General features: G+C 35.1%; 1 protein-coding gene across 1 annotated transcript in view; it reads right to left on the bottom strand.

The window, feature by feature from the left end:
- Window positions 1-20,061, bottom strand: part of PTPN12 (protein tyrosine phosphatase non-receptor type 12) — a 93,511-nt gene that overhangs the window by 50,459 nt on the left and 22,991 nt on the right. Inside the window, exon 2 of the mRNA XM_069461399.1 lies at window positions 370-478. Coding sequence (XP_069317500.1) covers window positions 370-478 — 109 coding nt within the window. The remainder of the gene's footprint in view (window positions 1-369; window positions 479-20,061) is intronic.

Raw genomic sequence — 20,061 nt, forward strand, 5'->3', positions numbered from 1 at the left:
ACTAGATAACAGATAAGTCAGTATTTTTAACATTTTATAAAATTTATTTAATTATCCACATTTTATTTTTATGAAATAACTTTTTTGAACAGGGAGTTCACAAAAGATATTCTTACTTTGATTTTCAGTATTTAAAAGTAATTTAGTATTAGAGCAACTGTGATGCTTAAAGGGAAAAAAACTAAACAACAAAAATTACTATCAAAACGAAAAAGAAGCACAATTACAAATTATAATCTTGTAGTATATTTTGAAAGAGAGTCTAATTACTACTTCTTAACAATCAGACTCAGGAAGAATATAGCTAGTTAGGTTACAAAAAGCTAATTAGCATTTCTATTTGTTCTATCAAGGGCATTTCAGACTTACATGGCAGTATGTCCTTATATCTGTTCTTTTTAACATTTTCTTCTTTTTCTCCAGTGGCTGTGGGATATATCTTTTCTGTTCTATATTTAGTAGACAATCTTCTTAATCGCTTAAAATACAAAAAAATAAAAATTGAAGTTTAGAGAAACATTGATATTTTCAAAATTTTAATGATTTACAAAGTCTTCACTGAATTTTGCTGACCCCACGTCCTCACAACTCATTTTCCTATTTCTCTAAGCTCTTAATTTCTCCATCCCTTAATAATTAACCCCCAAGGACAATTTCTTTTTTAGCATAAGTGCAAAAATGATTAATATTTATTTCAAATGAGCAGCAAAGAGGACAACTAGAAGAGAAGAATTTAAAGATATCATTAATAAGCTGAGTCAGAATAACTCAGTCCTTAACATACTCAAGTAATTTCTGTGTTAAACTAAGGGTCCCAATAACCAAGTTAAAATCATGCTTAAAAGAATTATGTACAGCTTTCTTTATTCCTTCTCTCAATAAACCATGAGCACCCATGATGTGCCAGGCTCTCTTCAAGACATAAGCTAATAACTACTTGTAAGACACTGCAAAACAAAGTTCTTTCATACCAAATTGGAAATGTCCAACAAAGACCAATTCTGCTTATTCACTGCATTACAGAAGTGGTTTGTGGGTTAGTGACAAATTCTTACCACATATGGCAGTAGGGATGTTATTTGGGCTGGAATATTTCTGCGTGTCAGTAATACACTTCCTGCTTTCAGAAGCACTGAAAGTCGGCATTGTGAATTGTTTAAATTCTACTCAACTACACTGCTGAAATTTAATTTCAAAGGAGCCTACTTTCTTTCAGGCTTAAAGCCATATTGAAAGCATTCTGGTGTTACTATTCAACAGATTATTAAATACAAATGAAACGAAAAAGAAGTCTGGTAAAATTGAACTTTTTTACCATTTTATTTTTGCTACTGTAATGCTGATATTTAAGGAACTAAGAATGTTATGCCTTTATTTTTAAAAATCAGATAGAGCTTTAATACAAGATTCTTGCCTTATTCTTGTTATGATATACTTCAACAAAATAACTTGAAATACTTTGATACGCACTTACATATAGAATAGTAAACCTTTTGCTTTTCTTTGAAAAACTACTAAATTTTATTATCACAATCTTAGAAACATTAATAAAATAGGATTTTTTTTTTCTTTAAGATACAAAGACTAGAATCTTGTTGTGCACTGGCATAATGCCAAAGTAAAATTCCCAGCATTTATGATACTATTTCCTGTAGTAACAGAGTTTGCAAAATATATGCATGTGTTAGGGGTAAAAAAACTGTATTCAAAAGTAAATGGAGTATTGGTGAGAGTGTGGGGAAAATCTAAACTTCAATACAGTGTTGGTGGAAAGGAATATTAGCATAACCCTCAAGGAAGGTAATTTGGCTATTATAAATACATACAACCCCTTAACCAGGGAATTTTACTTTTACAATTCTGTCCTCCAGATTAAAATGGCACACATGTGAAATGATGTACGTATGAAGCTACTTACAGCAGCATTGTTAATAATAGCAAAAGACTGCGAACAATCAAAAAAAATCTATTAATAGAGGACTGGCTAAAGAGATTTATATCATTCATACAATCAAATATAATACAGCTGAAAAACAAATGGGGAAGCTCTTTATATAGTGAGATGGCAATATCTTGAAACTATGTATTAAGTATAAAAGGCAAGGAACACAGTAGTGTTCTACAGGTGTTAAAAAATAATTAAAAATATATTTGTACTTCCTTGTACATGTGCATATTAATAAAATATCTCTGGAAGAGAAACAATTAACAAAGGTGTCTGTGGGGAAGGGAAAAGGGTAGCTGTGGGAAACAGATGAGAAGACGTAACTATACACTTTTTCACACCTTTTGGATTGTATGAATGTATTGCCTGTTCAAAAACTTGAATGTTAAAAAAGTAAATGGAAAATAGAAAAGATTTCATTATTGCATGATAACAAAGATCCTCAGTTACTTATATATACATCTGGCATATGTGATTAGAATTTTTGTATTTTCTCTGTTCAAAGGTTAAATATTTGAAAGGAATATTAGGTCGATGTCACTGAAAAAAATATATAAAAGAAAAAAAACCTACAAAGGAAAGAGAAGAGTAGCTGAATTTAATTATAAAATGTAAATGTACTTCTGGAATACCTGGTACAATCACTCCAAGTATTCCTCTGTTACATGACAAATTATGTTAAGAAATGTACAAAAGTTTTACGTGAAATGACTTTCCATTTCTCATATAATGAACCCTGAGAACACTTTTGTCAAAAATAAATACCTAAGTCTGGATTTTTATTTATCCAGTTTTCTTAAAGCCTGACACACCATCGGATACTTTCTACATCGAAGCTTAAAATAAAGAATGCTCCATTAAAATAAAATTTACAAAAGTAGTATGCTTAGAAATTTTTATGCCCATCGGAGATACAAAGGTGGTCCACAAAACACATAAAAACTTTGTTGTGTACTTAAAAAAAAACTGACTTCAAAAATATTCTGCCCAACTGTATTAAAAAGACATTTTCAAGTAGGGACTTATTTCCTACCAAAAAATGTTAGCTTTATAGTTAGCTGCTTGAATTAAAATTTTGGATCTGCCACTTTCTAGCTATATGACAATGAACATATTTAACCCCTTTCTGTCTCATTTTCTATAAAATGGAGAAAATACTCCTATACTCAGCAAAAAGTCTGGCACATAAAATGGCTAAATAAGTGTTAACTATTATTATTGAGTCAACTGAAACTCTTTAAATGTTATTTGCTACTTCAGATTTATTTCTTTAAAATCTTTCCTAGATCAAAGATCAAAAGAGTTGCACATTCTGGGCCAATTTGTCTGCCTGAAACTATTGAGTATTATAAAGGAGTTTATCTATCAAACTTGACCATGCTTCAGATCACCTGGAGGACCACAAAGCCTTCACCCCCAGAATTTTTAATTCAGTAGGTCTGTGGTGGAGCATGATAATTAGCATTGTAACAGGTTTCCAGGTGATGTTGCTGCTTCTGTAGCCATGCTTGCTTTAAGAACCACACTGGTATAAGGTCTCTGGGCTCTAAAAGAAAGAGTACTATAATCGATTAGCATGGAGAAATGGAGGTTGATTTTCAACAATTTTAAGTTCCTCTATTTTATATACAAGTTGACAGTATCAAATAATTTTGAGAAAAATTATTATGGATTTTTCCTGGGAAACTGAAAAGGGTTAGGGTTGAAGAAGAAAAAAATGTAGCTATCAAGTAGCAAAAAAAAAAGGTTGGTGGAGGAAGAGACCATGGTTCACCAGCAAGTAAGAACAAAAAGCACTGGCTGTGAGAAACAAAAAGGGGTTAAATAAAAGAACTAAAAAATTCTGAGCAATGGCAAATGGGAAAACCAAATCTCTTTTCTAAATCTCTTTTCTATCTTATAAAACACTAAACAATCCAACACTGTATGGATCATGATAATGCTTTAAATCAGCAGTGTGAAAAGGGGGGGAACTCCACCATTAAAAGTTGCTTTCCAAGATTCCACCTGAAAAAATTCCCATAACGATCTTTCTGCAATCTATATATGCTTTTTCTTTGCTTCTTAGTGGTTATTCCATTTGCACACCTCCAAATCTTATCCATCTTTACATTTTAAGCCCTAGCTCCTATAGAGTTTCTGATGCCCCATATTCAAAAATATTCTCCCTTCTGACTTTTTACCTTTATATGTAGTCTTACAACACTCACCAGTTCTTACTCTAATGATAAACATACCAAGAGAAAACATCTTATTTACCCTATTAAACTATAACCTCAGAGTACAAAATTGTCAGATTAATATTTGTAGTGCCCTGAATCCCTAGGGAATCCTCTTTTTTTTTTTTTTTTTTTTTTGAGACAGAGTCTCACTCTGTTGCCCAGGCTAGAGTGAGTGCCGTGGCGTCAGCCTAGCTCACAGCAACCTCAAACTCCTGAGCTCAAGCGATCCTCCTGTCTCAGCCTCCCGAGTAGCTGGGACTACAGGCATGCGCCACCATGCCCGGCTAATTTTTTCTATATATATTTTTAGCTGTCCATATGATTTCTTTCTATTTTTAGTAGAGATGGGGTCTCGCTCTTGCTCAGGCTGGTCTCGAACTCCTGAGCTCAAACGATCCGCCCACCTCGGCCTCCCAGAGTGCTAGGATTACAGGCGTGAGCCACCGCGCCCGGCCGGGAATCCTCTTATTAAATATGTTGAATAAATTAATCTTAGAGTAAGATTTGATTTGGCCTAAAGCAGAAGGTTTTATTTTTTAACACCACGTCAACATTAATGTACAAATAGTTCTTGAATAGAAGTAGCACCAAAGCTCATTTAATTAGATGAAACAAAGTATCTACACATAGAATTTTGTTTTAACTTCCTGACCACCATTCTATTGTCGCTAGTGAAGCTGTTATTAATACTAGGAAATAAGCAGAAAAAAAACCTCTATATTACTGAGAAACATGCCATAATATACTAAGAAACTTTATTCATAAACACAGTGCTTTGTGATAGACTGAGAACAGCACTGAACTAAACATTAATAAACGTGTTAATAAAGGTAACAATTATTTCACATAATCCTAAAGCAAGAAAAGACTGAATCATTTACTGTCTGAACTGGGCAAAACTACAGCTAAATGTTATATGTACATAAGCATATGGATACCCACCACACCCTTTATCATGTATAGCTTTTTTTTAATACTAAGCAAACAAACAAAGGCCTTTAAGAAAGACATTGTCAATTATGTCTACTCTTAAAGGTCTTTTAAAAAGTCACATAAATAAACTCCTTAAATAACTGCACTCCTCTATTAGTTACTGTTCTAAAAGACAAGTCTGATCATTTTAGTCCCACACTTAAAAACCCTCCAATGGGGTCCTACCACCTCCAAGAAAAACTACCAATTCCGTGGTTTAATTATAAAATATTCCGAATGCTGCCTACTTTCCTAGCTTCTTTTTATAACACTCTCTTACAAGGAGTTTGATGTTTCAGCCATATAGAATTACTTACCACCACCACCAACCACCACCAGTAATCCCTCCAGCTCTTCACCATCACCAGTTTCACAACTGTAACTCAATCTTGCTGTTGAGTTAATAGCAGGATTCTGGCTAAAGTGCTAGGTCCTTTGTGAAGCCTTTCTTGAACTTTCCCTCCTTAACTCCTCAGCCTTCTGCAGTGAATCCATAATACACTGCTCCACTACCATTTAGAATTTCTGATGCAAACAAAATCTGAGTTTAATATTCACTTTGTTATAAAGTTCCAAATAAATTATTTTCTCTTTATTTCTTAAACACAAAATTTATATCCTCTAATCCTAAAATCAATAAATGGGATTTTCAAAGGCCTCCAAAAGTCACAAACAACGTGAGTATCCTCTTTAAGACATCCTTTTGTGTGTCAAGATTTGAGTTCTTAAAAGGGTAGAACAATTTCATTGTTCATCTAAGGACTGAAGCTACTGAGAATATGTTGTGTGAAATTTGTTAAGTATCTCCAGAGTCAAACAACTTTCTACTAGACTGTCCACTGGGTGTCTCATGGGCATCACAAACATCACTAACAGCACCACCATGTAACAGCTGCTCAAGACAAAAACCTAGGCGTCATTCTGGATTTGTTCCTTTACCTCATCCTCCCCTCATCAGCAAGTCTTATTAGTTCTGCCTCTAAAATAGATCTAATTCTCTTTATATTTGCTGAACAGACTTTGAACTGAGAATACGTGAAACAGACAAGTATTCATTTGTTGCTAGATTTTACTTCAGGACAATTAAGAAAACAATAAATGAACACAAACCAAAAAACTGAACTAAGATGGAAATTAAGCTAACTCAAATTGATTTTGGAATAAGATGGGATATAAATAAAGACTGGAGCTTAAGATCTCTGATGCTCTGTTACTAGACCACATACCACTGCCCCAAATTCCTCAATGTCATAACACTTAAAAAACAGAAGTTTCATAAGACATTACTTTTAGTAAATATGCACAGAAGAATATATAAATTTTAAAACTGTACCTTGTATCATAAAACAACAATTATTTTAAGCTTAAAAGTTATATTGTAGCCAAATATTAAGACTACTTAACCCACAAATCATGCTTTTGTCATTGCTCTGAAAAGTTTCTGAGGTAATTACTGGAGAATTCATCTGAATTTTAAAAGGCAGCAGGTTTCAGACAGTTGGCATTCAACAGTAATTGTTAAAAGAATAAATTCATCTGGTTTTATACCTGAAAACTTTAATTATCCTCGGTCACAAAAACCACTCAATATTAATACTATTAATTTAACCCTACCATACAAGTTGCATGATAAGCAAATCAAAATAAATTCTTTTAAATCCCAAATACAAAGTACTAGCAGCCAATAGTAAAATCAGAGTATGACCTCCATCCTAAGTACACTATACCATCTCTAACTGGCTTTAAAGCTTTATAAACATATGAAAAATATGCATACTACTACTGATTGTAACAATCAGCTAAAACAACCAAAGGGTCTTTCAACTATACAACTGCAAAGTCTACCTTTAAGTGCAAAACATGCAACTCTCTGCCTTTCAAAATTCATCTTCCTATCTTTGCTCACACTTTACCCAGTGCCGTACAACTTGTCTGACATTCTTTTTTGGAAAAACATGGCTATGCCTCCTCATTTGAAGCTAAGTCAGGACTGATAATAAAGAAAATAACTTTGAAGTAAACAGGGGTCAATCTCATGGGTCTTTGGGTAACAAAATGATTCTGTGCTTTGCCCTATTTGACTGCCAAGCAAACTCCTTGCTTTCTATGGTACTAGCTCAGTACAGAAATCATCATGATGAAACATTTCCTGAGAAATACTGGCACCCACCCCCATCATCCACTTCCTCCTCTCTCTTCCTCATCTCTACCTACAACCCTTTATGTACACTTCTAATCTAGGACATATCCCAATGTATAATAATTATTTATATATATCCATATACTATCCATGATAGAACATGAATTCCCTGAAGATGCAAACTATATCTTCTTATTCTATTAAGACTGGTCACTATCAACATAACCCCACACAAACAGTAGGGAGTCAATAAACTGTTTAGGTCTTCTTAGGTAGTGATGTTAGGAGAAAATAGATACAACTCAGAATTGACCAGTATACTTAAGAAACTATTTTCTCTCCCCTGCTTGGACTTCACAATGGAACAGCTCTGAGTCAGAGAGGCTGGAGTTCAATTCTCCCAAGGAAATCTCCAACACAGGTTTATAATCCTCCTGAATGGGTATGGCAGTAGTCCTTAATTTTGAGACTTTGTTTTTTAAAAAAATTTTGTACTATAAACTTTATATTTAAAAATACTAAATATAGCCAAATCATAAAAACTTTTAAAAAAGGATAATAAAAAAAATAACCAAGCCTGTAATCTTTTTAGGGAGATGGCCCAGACAATAAGCAAATGATTTTCTTTTCTTAAAGAAAAGCTCCTGTCCCCTGGTGAGAAAATCACAAACTTGTATTGCCAGTTTGCCCTCTTCTTACCCTGAAGGTGCATTTTTATGATAACAAAAAGTAGAATACCACTTGAATTAAGGAGGGCAATAAAATTTTGTCACATATATTAATTTTATTAAAATGAAGATAACCTAATACAGTAAATGGAATAGAAAAGTGTTCCCAGGTCTGATTATTTCATTTTTGTTTCAACTCACAAGGCCCTCGCCTTCTCTTCCATCTGTTTACTCATTTATCCTTAACCATCCTTAATCTAGACTCTATCCATTTAACTCAGGTTCCACTGATTTTCCAAGTCAACCCAACTTGAAATATTTTGTCCTATTGTACCCACAGTAAATGGCTCAGAAATTCCAAACTCTGGGTATTAAAACCATGGCTCCTGAGTACACCTTCCTTCACCTGGTTATGTGTCTTGATTTTGATTTAAGAAAACACAATCACTATAGTCCTGTTTAGTCTTCACAGGGGAACACTCTGCCAAACCCAAATTCCCAAAGTATTCCAAAACAACCCATCAGTAATTATCTCATAAAATATGATATAAATGTACAGTAAAACAGAGAATATCAAGTTCTAGTTTTTACACATTAAGCGACAATAACATCAATTCTTTCTCTGCAACTAGAAAATAAAACAAAGACCCCCAAGTAAATAGCACAAATGCAAAATTCCTATTTATCTTTGCAAAAACAAATATAGCACAGGAAAAGTCATTTTTGTAGTTGAAGTGAGCTCAATACTTATTTACCACTTGATGGAAAAATGAATTATTTTTTGCAACACTAGAGACTACCACAAAGCTGTGGTCAGCCGACCAAACTTTCTAAAAAGAGATTGCACTTCCTGGTGAACCTCTAACTCTTGAACCCCCTGAAAATTTCATTTTTTTCCTTTACTACTCTCCTGAAATTACTTTTGTGAGGTCACCAAGAATATCCAAAAGACATCAAAATCTTAATAACCTCAATTCCTATAAAGTATTTAACACAGATGATCCAACATTCCCACCAAGAGCACACAATTTTACATTGCCATATGATTCCATCACACAAAACCATAACATGTATTGCCAAGGACGAGGAGAAACTGGAGCCCTTGTGCACTGTTGGTGAGAATGTAAAATGGTGCAGCCACTATAGGAAACAGTATGGTGGTTCCTCAAAAAATAAAAATAGAATTACCATATGATTCAGAAATTCCACTTTTGGGTATATACCCCAAAGAATTGAAAGCAGGGCCTTGAACAGATATTTATACATCCATGTTCATAGCGGCATTATTCACAATAGCCAAAAGGTGGAAGCAACCCAAGTGTCCATCAATGGATGAATAGATAAACAAAATGCAGTATATACATATAATGAAATATTATTCAGCCTTAAAAAGGAAGTCCTGACACTTGTTACAACATGGTTGAATCTTGAGGATATTAAGGAAATGGAAGCCAGTCACAAAAATACAAGTATTATATAATTCCACTTATATGAGGTACCTAGAAAAGTCAAATCCATATAGACAAAAAGCATAGTATTCCATGGTGTCTACATATTTAAAAAAAAGAAAGAAAGAAAGTAGAATGGTGCTAGAAGCTGGAGGTTAAGGAAAGAATGGGGAGTACTTTAATGGAAGAGTTCTAGTTAGCTACACAACAATGTGAATGTACTTAACACCACTGAACTATACACGTAAAATTTTACCTAACCTATCCTATGCCAGGTACTGTTTTAGGTGCTACAGATACAGCGGTGAATAGGACAAAACCCTGCTATAATGTGGCACACATGCCAAAAGTATATCCTAGTCATAGAGTATTTATCATTTCTGCCTTTTATATCTATCATTTGTTTACTCATTTTATCCCATCACTACCAATGCTGTAATAGCCCAAGATTATAATTCACTGTCTGACAGATATAATCTCCTACATTTCTTTTTATCCCCCCACAGTGTCTAGTATCTTCCATACACTCAACAAAACATGGCAAGTCTTTTAGACATAATAGGCATTGATAACCACATTCAGAACATCACATAGTCAGTGAATTGGCACCCTATTATCACATTTATAACTCATTCAGTTCAATAAGTTGAGATAATAGTTTGTACAACTGGAGAGTTTAAACTTAAAATGCAATTCGAAATTTAATCTTTGTGGTTTACTATCATATTGACATATGAAACTGTTTAAAAAGTATAACTTAAAAAATAATTTATTGAAAGTAATATCTCCTTGTCCTAAATAACATACCTGCAGACAGTTTTTGATTCACTGCTTTATTGTATTACCTACAATGTCACCAAGGAAAGCTTTCAATCTTTTACCATCAGAGGAAAATGTATAGAATAAAGGGGTCAGATAATACAAACATGTAAAAAACTCATCAACATGTCCAGAGTGATCTATTACATTATTCTGCATATAATCATACTCAGAGGTATGATTTATTACAGCTAAAGGATACAAAGTGAAAACAACAAAGGGAAAGGCATATCAGACAAAGTCCAGAAGAAAACTAGGCACAAGCTTTCAAGAGTCCTCTTCCAATGCAGTCATACAGCATCCACTTAGTTCCTGCAGCAACGAGTTGTGACAACACACGCGAAATGCTGTCCACCAGGGAAGCTCACTAGAGATATAGTGCCCAGGGCTTTTACTGGAGGCCAGTTACATAGGCACTCTCTGCTTAGCACATGCCAAAATCCCAGACTCCCAGAAGCAAAGTAGGTGTTCAACATAAACCATATTGCTTGTACAATTTGGGCACAGTGAGCCACTCTTATCAGGGGATGATGGGAACTCTCCCAAAAGTCCAAGTTCCCAGACACCAGCCAAGGGCCAACCCTGCAAGCAGGACGTTCTAAGGATAGCAGTCTCAGGCTTGCTATGTTAACTCTTTTCTGCATACAAGTATAAAATGAAAAAGTAAAGCCCCTCTCTCTCCTCCACATCCCTAATCCGTTTAGGTAGCAACCATGTTAAGCCTCCTTATTAATACATATTATAGATTATTTCATAAAGATTGTTGCAACTAACACACTTGCACATACTATTTTATACACATATGCAAATATTTTAAAGGAAAGATTCCTAGAAATTGACATGCTGGGTCAATCAGTATGTACATTATCAATTCTATTAGAAGTGACCAAACTGCCTTCCAAAATAGGCTTCAGCAGTTTGCCCTTCCATTAACACATCTAGAAACACCAGTTTTTCCATATCCTTGCCAACATTTGCTATTCTCAATTTCTGAATTTTGCCATTATTATCAATTTTTGAATCTTACCAAATCTGGTGGATCATTCCCAAAAGTTAATGTTGGTTAATTTCAAATTCTCTGATTACTGGAGAGATTGGTGATTTTTTCCTGTGTTCATTAATTATTTGCATTTTTCTTCTGTTAATTATCACACCATATGTCCATGTTTCTACTGGAGTGTTCTTTTTATTGATATATAGAAGCAACTCATGCATTTTGGGTAATAATTCTCCATCTGTTAAATATGCTGAAAATATTTCATCTTAATCTATTGCTTATCTTTGTATTACCTTTTGTATTATACATGTTTTCAATTTTTATGAGGTCAAGCTTTACCCCTAAATAGTATTTCACTAGTCACTTTACATTGGCATACTGACTCCCTCTAGGTAAGTATCCACTAAATAAAAAAATTTACCTAAATAGGGTAACACTTTTTATGTTTTGAATATGTCCCCTCCGAAATTCAGGTGTTGCCAATGTGATAGTTTTAAGAGGTATGGCCTTTAAGGGGTGACTACGCCGTGAGGGCTCCTCCTAGGCTAATGATATTAAGGCCCTCATAAAAGAGGCTTTAGGCAGCACTGCACTAGTTTTAGTTTTGCTAGCTTGCCCTTCCATCTTTTGCCATATGAGGATGTAGCATGATAGCCCTCATCAGATCAAATGTTGGTGCACCCTGATCTTCAACTTCCAAGTCTCCAGAACTGTGAGAAATAAATTTCTGTTCTTCATAAATTACCCAGTCTCAGGTATTGTTATAGCAGCACAAATGGACTAAGACAACACTATCTTTTGAACTTGCTTACTTTAAAATAGTATAAAGAAATCTTGTGATTTAGCTACCATTTAATATTACAAAAGGATGTCTTAGGCAAAGTGGTATTAGCTTGCCATCACTTTGTGAAGTGATAATTGTTAGCTGTTAGCTAATTTCTAACAGGATGAGGCCATGAGTGTGACTCAATACTTCACTGTCACCTTGACTTCTCTGAGCCACATAACATGGTTATATAAGCCTACTTAATATGTAGCACAGGTATACCAGCAATCTCTGGGATTAAATTATTTTAGAGCATATTCCCTATAATCAAATAACATTCATTGTTTAAATTATAAATTCTCTGCTGGATAGCACATTTCATGAATGACAAAGACCAAGTCTAAAGTCTACTTTTACCCATGGAGAGGTGACTTAGCATTTATTCTAAGAACTGATAATATTTTAACCAATGTTTTGCTGTCTTAATCCTTACAAATTTGCCAATAGCTCTACTATATTAGTTACTTCTACAAATGTTCTTGATTCCTTAACTGGTTTTCATCATTCCCGCCACTGTTTCTTTGCTCAAAGGGTTCTCTCCACCAAAATTCACCCATCCTTTCTGGGCTCATCTTAAAAGTCCTTTCTTATAAAGCCTTGCATGATCCTCCTAACAGTATGTGACTTTTCACTTTTAAGAATCCTCATTGCACAACAATGTGAATGTACTTAATGCCACTGAACTATACACTTATAAATGATAAATTTTGTTATCTACACTTTACCACAATAAAAAAAAGGTGCAAACAAAAAAGAATCTGCCACTCAGTCCTAACAACAAACTGAAAAATCAACGACTCTTCTTAGATCCATAAGAGAAGTGAAGTCACAGGGCAAACTGCTGCCCCCAAAACTGGAAAAAATGACAGGCAAATACAGAGAATCACAACTTACAAAAGCAGAAACACTAGAGCAGCAACCTCCATTAGAAAACTGAACTATAACTGATGAAGTGCTGGAGGCTCAGTGTGGACAACTGTGAGAGTTAAAACCTCCAGGTGGACCCAATTGTGGGGGTGCCCCCCAACTTTTGTGAATTTTACCTCTGGGAGTGCTACCACAGAAAGTATCAGAGAAAAATTTCCTCATGCTTCTGGCAGGAGGAGGGAAAAGGGAACCATTTTGCAACACACCAAAGCATTCAGTTCTTCTTAACAAGGTCTTTCTTAAGCAGAAACTAAAGTTAACCTGCTGGGGTTTTTAGCAGAGCTTTACAGACCTGAGGGAAGGGAAATATTGAACTCTAGGCCCTTCAAGCATCCTAGGCTGAGGAAGATGCTGAGAAACAGGTGTGAGGTTTACAGTCCAGAAGTACATGTTCACTAAAAGACTGAAACTTAATCATAAGACTACAGAACACAACCCTTCCCCCCACAGCTTACCACCACATTTCTAAAGGTCTGTTTACAGTAGTTTCTTTTACACAGTTCATCATGTCTGGCTATCAAGAAAAAATTACAAGACATACTAAAAGGGAAAAAACAGTTTGAAGAGACAGAGCAAGCATCAGAACCAGACTTGGATATGGCAGGGATACTGAAATTATCAGACTGGGAATTTTAAACAATTATGATTAATATGCTAAGAACTCTAATGGATAAAGCAGACGGCATGCAAGAATAGATGGGTAATGTAAGCAGAGAGAAAGAAATTCTAAGAAACAACCAAAAAGAAATGCTAGAGAAAAGAAAAGAAAACAAAACAAAACAAACACAAACACAAACACTGCAACAGAAATGAAGAATGCCTTTGAGCTTATTAGGACACCGCACATAGCTGAGGAAAGATTCTCTAAGCTTGAGAATATCTTATTAGAAACAAAAGACTGGGGGGGAAATAACCTAAAACAGAATATTAAAGAACTGGGGGGAACAACTGCAAAAGGTGTAAATATTTATAATGGCAGTAGCAGGAGGAAAAGAGAGAAAGGAACAGAAGAAATATTTTAAACAATAATAACTGAGAATTTCCCCTAAATTAACGTCAGAAACCAAACCATAGATTGAAGGAGCTCAGAGAACACTAAGCACAATAAATGCCAGAAAAACTATACTTAGGCATATCATTTTCAAACTAACCGAAAAAAAAAAAAAAATCAAAGATGAAAAAATTGTTAAAGAAGGGAGGAAATCATCTTATCTATGGAGGAGCAAATCTAAGAATTACATCTGACTTCTTTTCAGAAACTAAGCAAGCAAGAAGAAAGTGGAATGAAATATTTAAAGTGTTAGGGGGGGAAAAAACCCCACCAGTCTAGAATTCTGAACTCTGCAAAATTATCCTTCAAAAATGAAAGAGAAATAAAGATGTTCTCAGACAAACAAAAATTGAGGGAATTTGTTGTCACAGACCTGCCATGTGAGAAATATTAAAGGAAATGTTCAAATCAGTTATTTAGGGAGAAGATAAATTATAAAGGTCTAAAAACTCATATCTACATAAAGGAATAAATCAGAAAAAAAATAAATGAAGGTAAAATTAAAACTTTTATTTTTCTTATTCTTAATTGATCTAACAGATAATAGTTTGTTGCAAACAATAATAGCAAAAGCATATTTGATTATATATGCTGTGTGTATGCTTATGCTTATGTACGCTTATTATGAGATAATGCCAGCAAGGATACAAGGGATGGGAGGGAGGAATTAGGATTATTTTGTCATTATAAGGTAATCTCACTACCCATAAAGTGGTTTAGTGTTAACTGAAAATGGACTTGTATTAGTTGGAAATGATTGCAAATGCTAAGGTGACATTAAAAACAGTACAAAAAGAAATATAACTGATACGCTAAGAAAGGAGAGTACATGGAATCATGTAATATGCTCAATTAAAACCGCAAAAGGCAAAAAAAGAAAAGACAAAAATAGAATCAAAGAACAAGGGCAAGAAATAAAAAACAGTAACAAATATGGTAGCCATTAATCCAAATATATCAGTAATCACTTTGAACATCAATGGTCTACATGTACCAATTAAAAGAGATTGTCAAAGTAGATTTAAAAACAAGACCCAGCTACAAGTTGTCTATAAGAAAACCCACTTTAAATATAAAGACAAATATATATTAAAAGTAAATGGAGAAAGATTTATCATGCTAAAACCAATCAAAAGAAAGTGGGAATAGCTATATTATTAATTTCAGATAGAGCCAACTTCATGGCAAGTGAAGTTATCAGGGATAAAGGGCATTACATAATGATAAAGGGGTCAATTCTCCAAGAAGACATAACAAAACAATTCTTAGTGTGTATATGTCTAATAGGGCGTCAAAATATCTGAGGCAAAACTAACAGAACTGCAAGGAAAAATATTTGAATCCAGTATTATAGATGGAGATTTCAACACCTCTCTATCACAAATGTATCAGTAATCACTTTGAACATCAATGTTCTAAATGTATCAATTAAAAGAGATTGACAGATACAGCAGGCAGAAAATCATTAAGGACATAGTTGAACTCAACACCACCAATCAACCAGATATAATGGATATCTATAGATTACTTTATCCAACGACCACAGAATAAACATTCTTCTCAAGCTCACATGAAACATTCACAATGACAGACCAAATTCTGGGCCATAAAACATACCTCAACAAATTTAAAAGAACAGAAATCATACAATGTCTGCTCTTAGACCATCACAATGGAATGCAACTCAAAACCAGTAACAGAAAGCCAGAAAATCCCAAAATACATGGAAATTAAACAACACACTTCTAAATAACACACAGGTCAAAGAATAAATCTCAAGAAAAATTTAAAAAATACTTTGAACTAAATGAAAATAAAAACACAACTTATCAAAACGTGTGTGACACAGCAAAAGCACTGTAGAGGGAAAAATCTACAGCAATGAATGCACATATTAGAAAAGAAGAAAGATCACTGCAACCATGTGATAAGAAACATACAGTTGACCAGTTAACATCTGTTTTCCACAACACTGGTAGGCTAAAAGCAGCCTGTTCTTCATACTTTTACATACTGAATTAGTGCTAAACTCTTTCAACTGAGAGTTTTATGTTTCAGTGAAGTTGTTACATTGATAAAACAGACTTTAAAACCATAAGAAGGGGTCATATTATTTAGCAAAGTACACATTAACTAGTAGAGTACTAAAGGCAAATGAACAGAAATAAGGTAACTGATAAGTTTGCAGAGATAGAGCCACCACCTCCTAAAATGGTTCACATGCAGTATTTCGAAAAACTTTCCATGTTAATGGACACAGGGCACTAATGTTCTATCCCTACCCAGGTATATCTAAGGAAAAAGATTCTGACCAACAGTTCAGAGCCAAGAGAAATGTTAACAAATTCTCTGGGGTCAAGCAACAATTTATTTCATTCAAAAGTTCTGCTAATCAGTCTCTCTCTCTCTCTCCCCCCCCGCCCCGGCCCCCATTCCTTCTCTCCCTCTCCCTCTGTGTGTGTCTCTCTCTCATCTCTAAGTTACAAGCGGATGATCATGCTGCTGGTGCTCACAAAAACTGCACTGAAAAAGGCAGCAAAACATAATAAAGAACACAGGTTTTACAGTTGGAATAGTTCTGCCACTTATTACTCACTCATGTGACCCTGGGCCAAGTTCAGTTTCCTCTTCTGTAAAAACCAGACTTAGATTAGTATGAGGATCTAATGGAAAGCACCTGGTGATACTTATTACAGTTTATTATATAAGCAAGGTATATAACATATATACACCATTAACTGTGTTGGCTGTTGAACACACTTTGTAAGCATATGACAATGATTAATTTATTTAACAAGATTCACAAAGCACCTATCATGTGACCACCGGCTAAGCACCAAAAGTATAAAGACAAATAAGACCCAGTCCTGGCCAATGAAAACCTCACAATCTAGTAGTAGAAACAGAAAAATACATAATTGCAATCTATTATGGTAAATATTAATAAAGACAGCTACAAAGTGCTACAGAACCAAAAAAGGAGAAGTAGGAAATACCTTTATTCTGTCAAACCCAATCTATTTCCATCAACAGTTTTCTGCCATATCATATGTTACCATTTAATGATTACCACTCCCACCCTCCCTGTCAGATTGATGCAACTCAACAAGGAAAAATTCTGTATGGTATTATATTACCTACTAGTTGGAGTTTTATTGCTCTCAATGCCCCAGTCAAGCTGAAGAACAACTCTGGCATCTGTTTCCTCACCTGTAAAATGGATGTAATATCTTGCTCACTGGATTGTAGTGAGAAGTCTGAGAGTTCATTAAGTACAAACTGGCACCAACCCAACACTTGCAAGGTGTTTTAATCACCTTCTTGATTCCATAATCTCTGGGTTTTAAGCCAATTATGGTTCCAACAGTCAACCATCTTGCTTTAGAGGGAGAGCACAACAGTAAACAATAACATAAGGGTGGCAGCATGGAAAGTAAACAGATGTAAGAAAGGATCCAGGATTAAGAGAAAAGGAGAGAATGACAGTAAACCAAATCAACAGACTAGCTTTTTGCCTGGTCTGCTTGCCCCTTCCCAGCTTCTCTTCTCCCCAAAATGCTATAGCAGGTTACATTTCAGGGCAACTCGTATATACCACAGGATTTCATGGAAAAAGGCAATTCTCCCACTGCTTTAATAATTTTAAGAACCCATTCTCCCTTATTAAGCATTACCTAAAAACTCTCTTAATATCTCCCATTTAAAAAAAATCAATTTAAAAAAAAACTTTTTTAAAAAAAGGCAAATTTACCCTACCCATTTCTCAGTGCTTTTGACAAGGTCACCCATGACTTCTATTTGCCAAATCCTGGTTTAAATCCAAATTCTTTTTCCAACTCCTGAATTCACTTGGCCTCTACAAGGTTCTACTCCTAACTCTCCAGCACTGAGAGAAACCAGACACTTAAAGGTCCCCAATGTTCTGTGTTTCTCTCTCTCTGTTACTCTCAGTATATATTCTTTATCCCAAGAATCTCACCTTCCATGAGTCTAATGATCACCAATACACAAAAAAATTCCAGCTCTATAGGGCCACCCCTAACACTAAATTCATCTGAGATCTAAATTCATTACTATCACCTCAATATCTTCCAGACAACTCCAACTCAAAACCTCTAAAGTTAATTACCTAACTTCTGAAACTCATCTTTCCTCTTGTACTCTCTATCTCATCACTATCATTTAGCGTCCAAGTTAGCTTGGGTAAGTTTGTCCTCACCCTCCATTCTTACCAAGTCTTGTTAATGCTACCTAAGAATTGCTTTCCGAATTCATCCCTTTTCTTCATATTTACTGCCATTGTCTTTAGGCTCTCCTGATTAAACTACTGAAATAGCTTTCTAAATGGTCTCTGCATCTGTCCTTACCCACTATAGCCTCTTCTCTACAGAGCAGCTGGGGTGATCTTGTTAAAATAAAGTGTAAGCAATACAACATCATACCACCGAGTAAAACCCAAAAGGTCATCTCACTTAGAGTAAAAGCCAAAGTACTTTTGATGGCCTTCAAGAACCTAGATGGTATGCTAAACTCGGAACCCTACCACAAATCTACTATTCTCTTTCTCATTCATTCTGCTCAAGCACACTGGCTTCCCTGACATTCCTTCAACACCTCAGGTTCTTGGGCACTTACTCTTTCTGTCTGGAACGCTCTTTCTACAGATAACCACATGGCTCACTCCCTCACTATTTCAAGTCTTGGTACAATGGCCTAACCACTTGATGTAATAACATTTCCTATATTTGACAAAGGATAGATTGATCATATTAATAGCCTATTTTTCAACCCTTCCTATCTTTTTTTTTTTTTTGAGACAGAGTCTCACTCTGTTGCCCAGGCTAGAGTGCCGTGGCGTCAGCCTAGTTCACAGCAACCTCAAACTCCTGGGATCAAGTAATTCTCCTGCCTCAGCCTCCCAAGTAGCTATGACTACAGGCACGCGCCACCATGCCCGGCTAATTTTTTCTGTATATATTTTTAGTTGTCCGTATAATTTCTTGCTATTTTTAGTAGAGATGGGGGTCTCTCTCTTGCTCAGGCTGGTCTCGAACTCCTGACCTCGAGTGATCCTCCCGCCTCAGCCTCCCAGAGTGCTAGGATTACAAGTGTGAGCCACCGTGCCCGGCCAACCCTTCCTATCTTAAAACTACACGTAACTATGCATTTCTTTTGACTTAAAAGGTGGCATCTATTTCCCTACCCCCTTGAAGTTGGGCTGGCAATATAATTTGTGTTAACCAATAGAATGCAACAAAAGTGACAGTGTGCCAGTTCCAAGTCTAGACAAGCTTTATGTACTTCTCCTCACTTGCTTTTGTACTTCTGCCACAGCCACAAGAGTGCCTGGGCTAGCCTGCTGGGGAATGAGAAGGGGCAGGGACTTTCAAATAACCCCAATCATCCTCTCACAGCCAAGATGGATGTGCTGACAGCCAGGTGGCCCCCAGAAATGTGAATGAACTCAGTCAAGACTGGCAAAGCTGCCTAGCTGACTACCCACAACATGTAAAAGCATGTTATTGTATGCGATTGAGGTTTTATGGTTGTTATACAACATTATTGTGGCAATAGATAACTGATACACAACACTTGTTTTTCTTCCTACTCTGCTTTATTGTTCTTAGCATCTGACCTACTAATATTTACTTGTTTATTAGGTTATTAGGAGTCTTGCCAATAGAATGTAAGCTCCACAGGGAGTTGTATTATTCAGGGTCTAGGATAGGGTCTGGTACATAATATTAATAGGTCTTCAATACTGGCTGAATAAAAAAAGGAGCACGATGACTTTAGTAAAACCACTTCGATCTATGTATCTTTATTAGATATCTTCTTCATCTATGGAAACTGTTAAACTTAGAACCAGCCTTTGAATCACTATTTCACAAAGTGTTAAAATCAAGATTTTTATAGCGTAATATGATTTTAACAAGCAAATACACTTTTTTGTACGATTAGTAAATAAATTTTTAAAATTTAGAAACATTACTTGCATAAGCTTTATCTCATCCTTTTCTAATTTTTGGCATGTATTTTATAATAA

The sequence above is a fragment of the Eulemur rufifrons genome, chromosome 29, assembly GCF_041146395.1.
Source record: "Eulemur rufifrons isolate Redbay chromosome 29, OSU_ERuf_1, whole genome shotgun sequence".
Taxonomy (NCBI): Eukaryota; Metazoa; Chordata; class Mammalia; order Primates; family Lemuridae; genus Eulemur; species Eulemur rufifrons.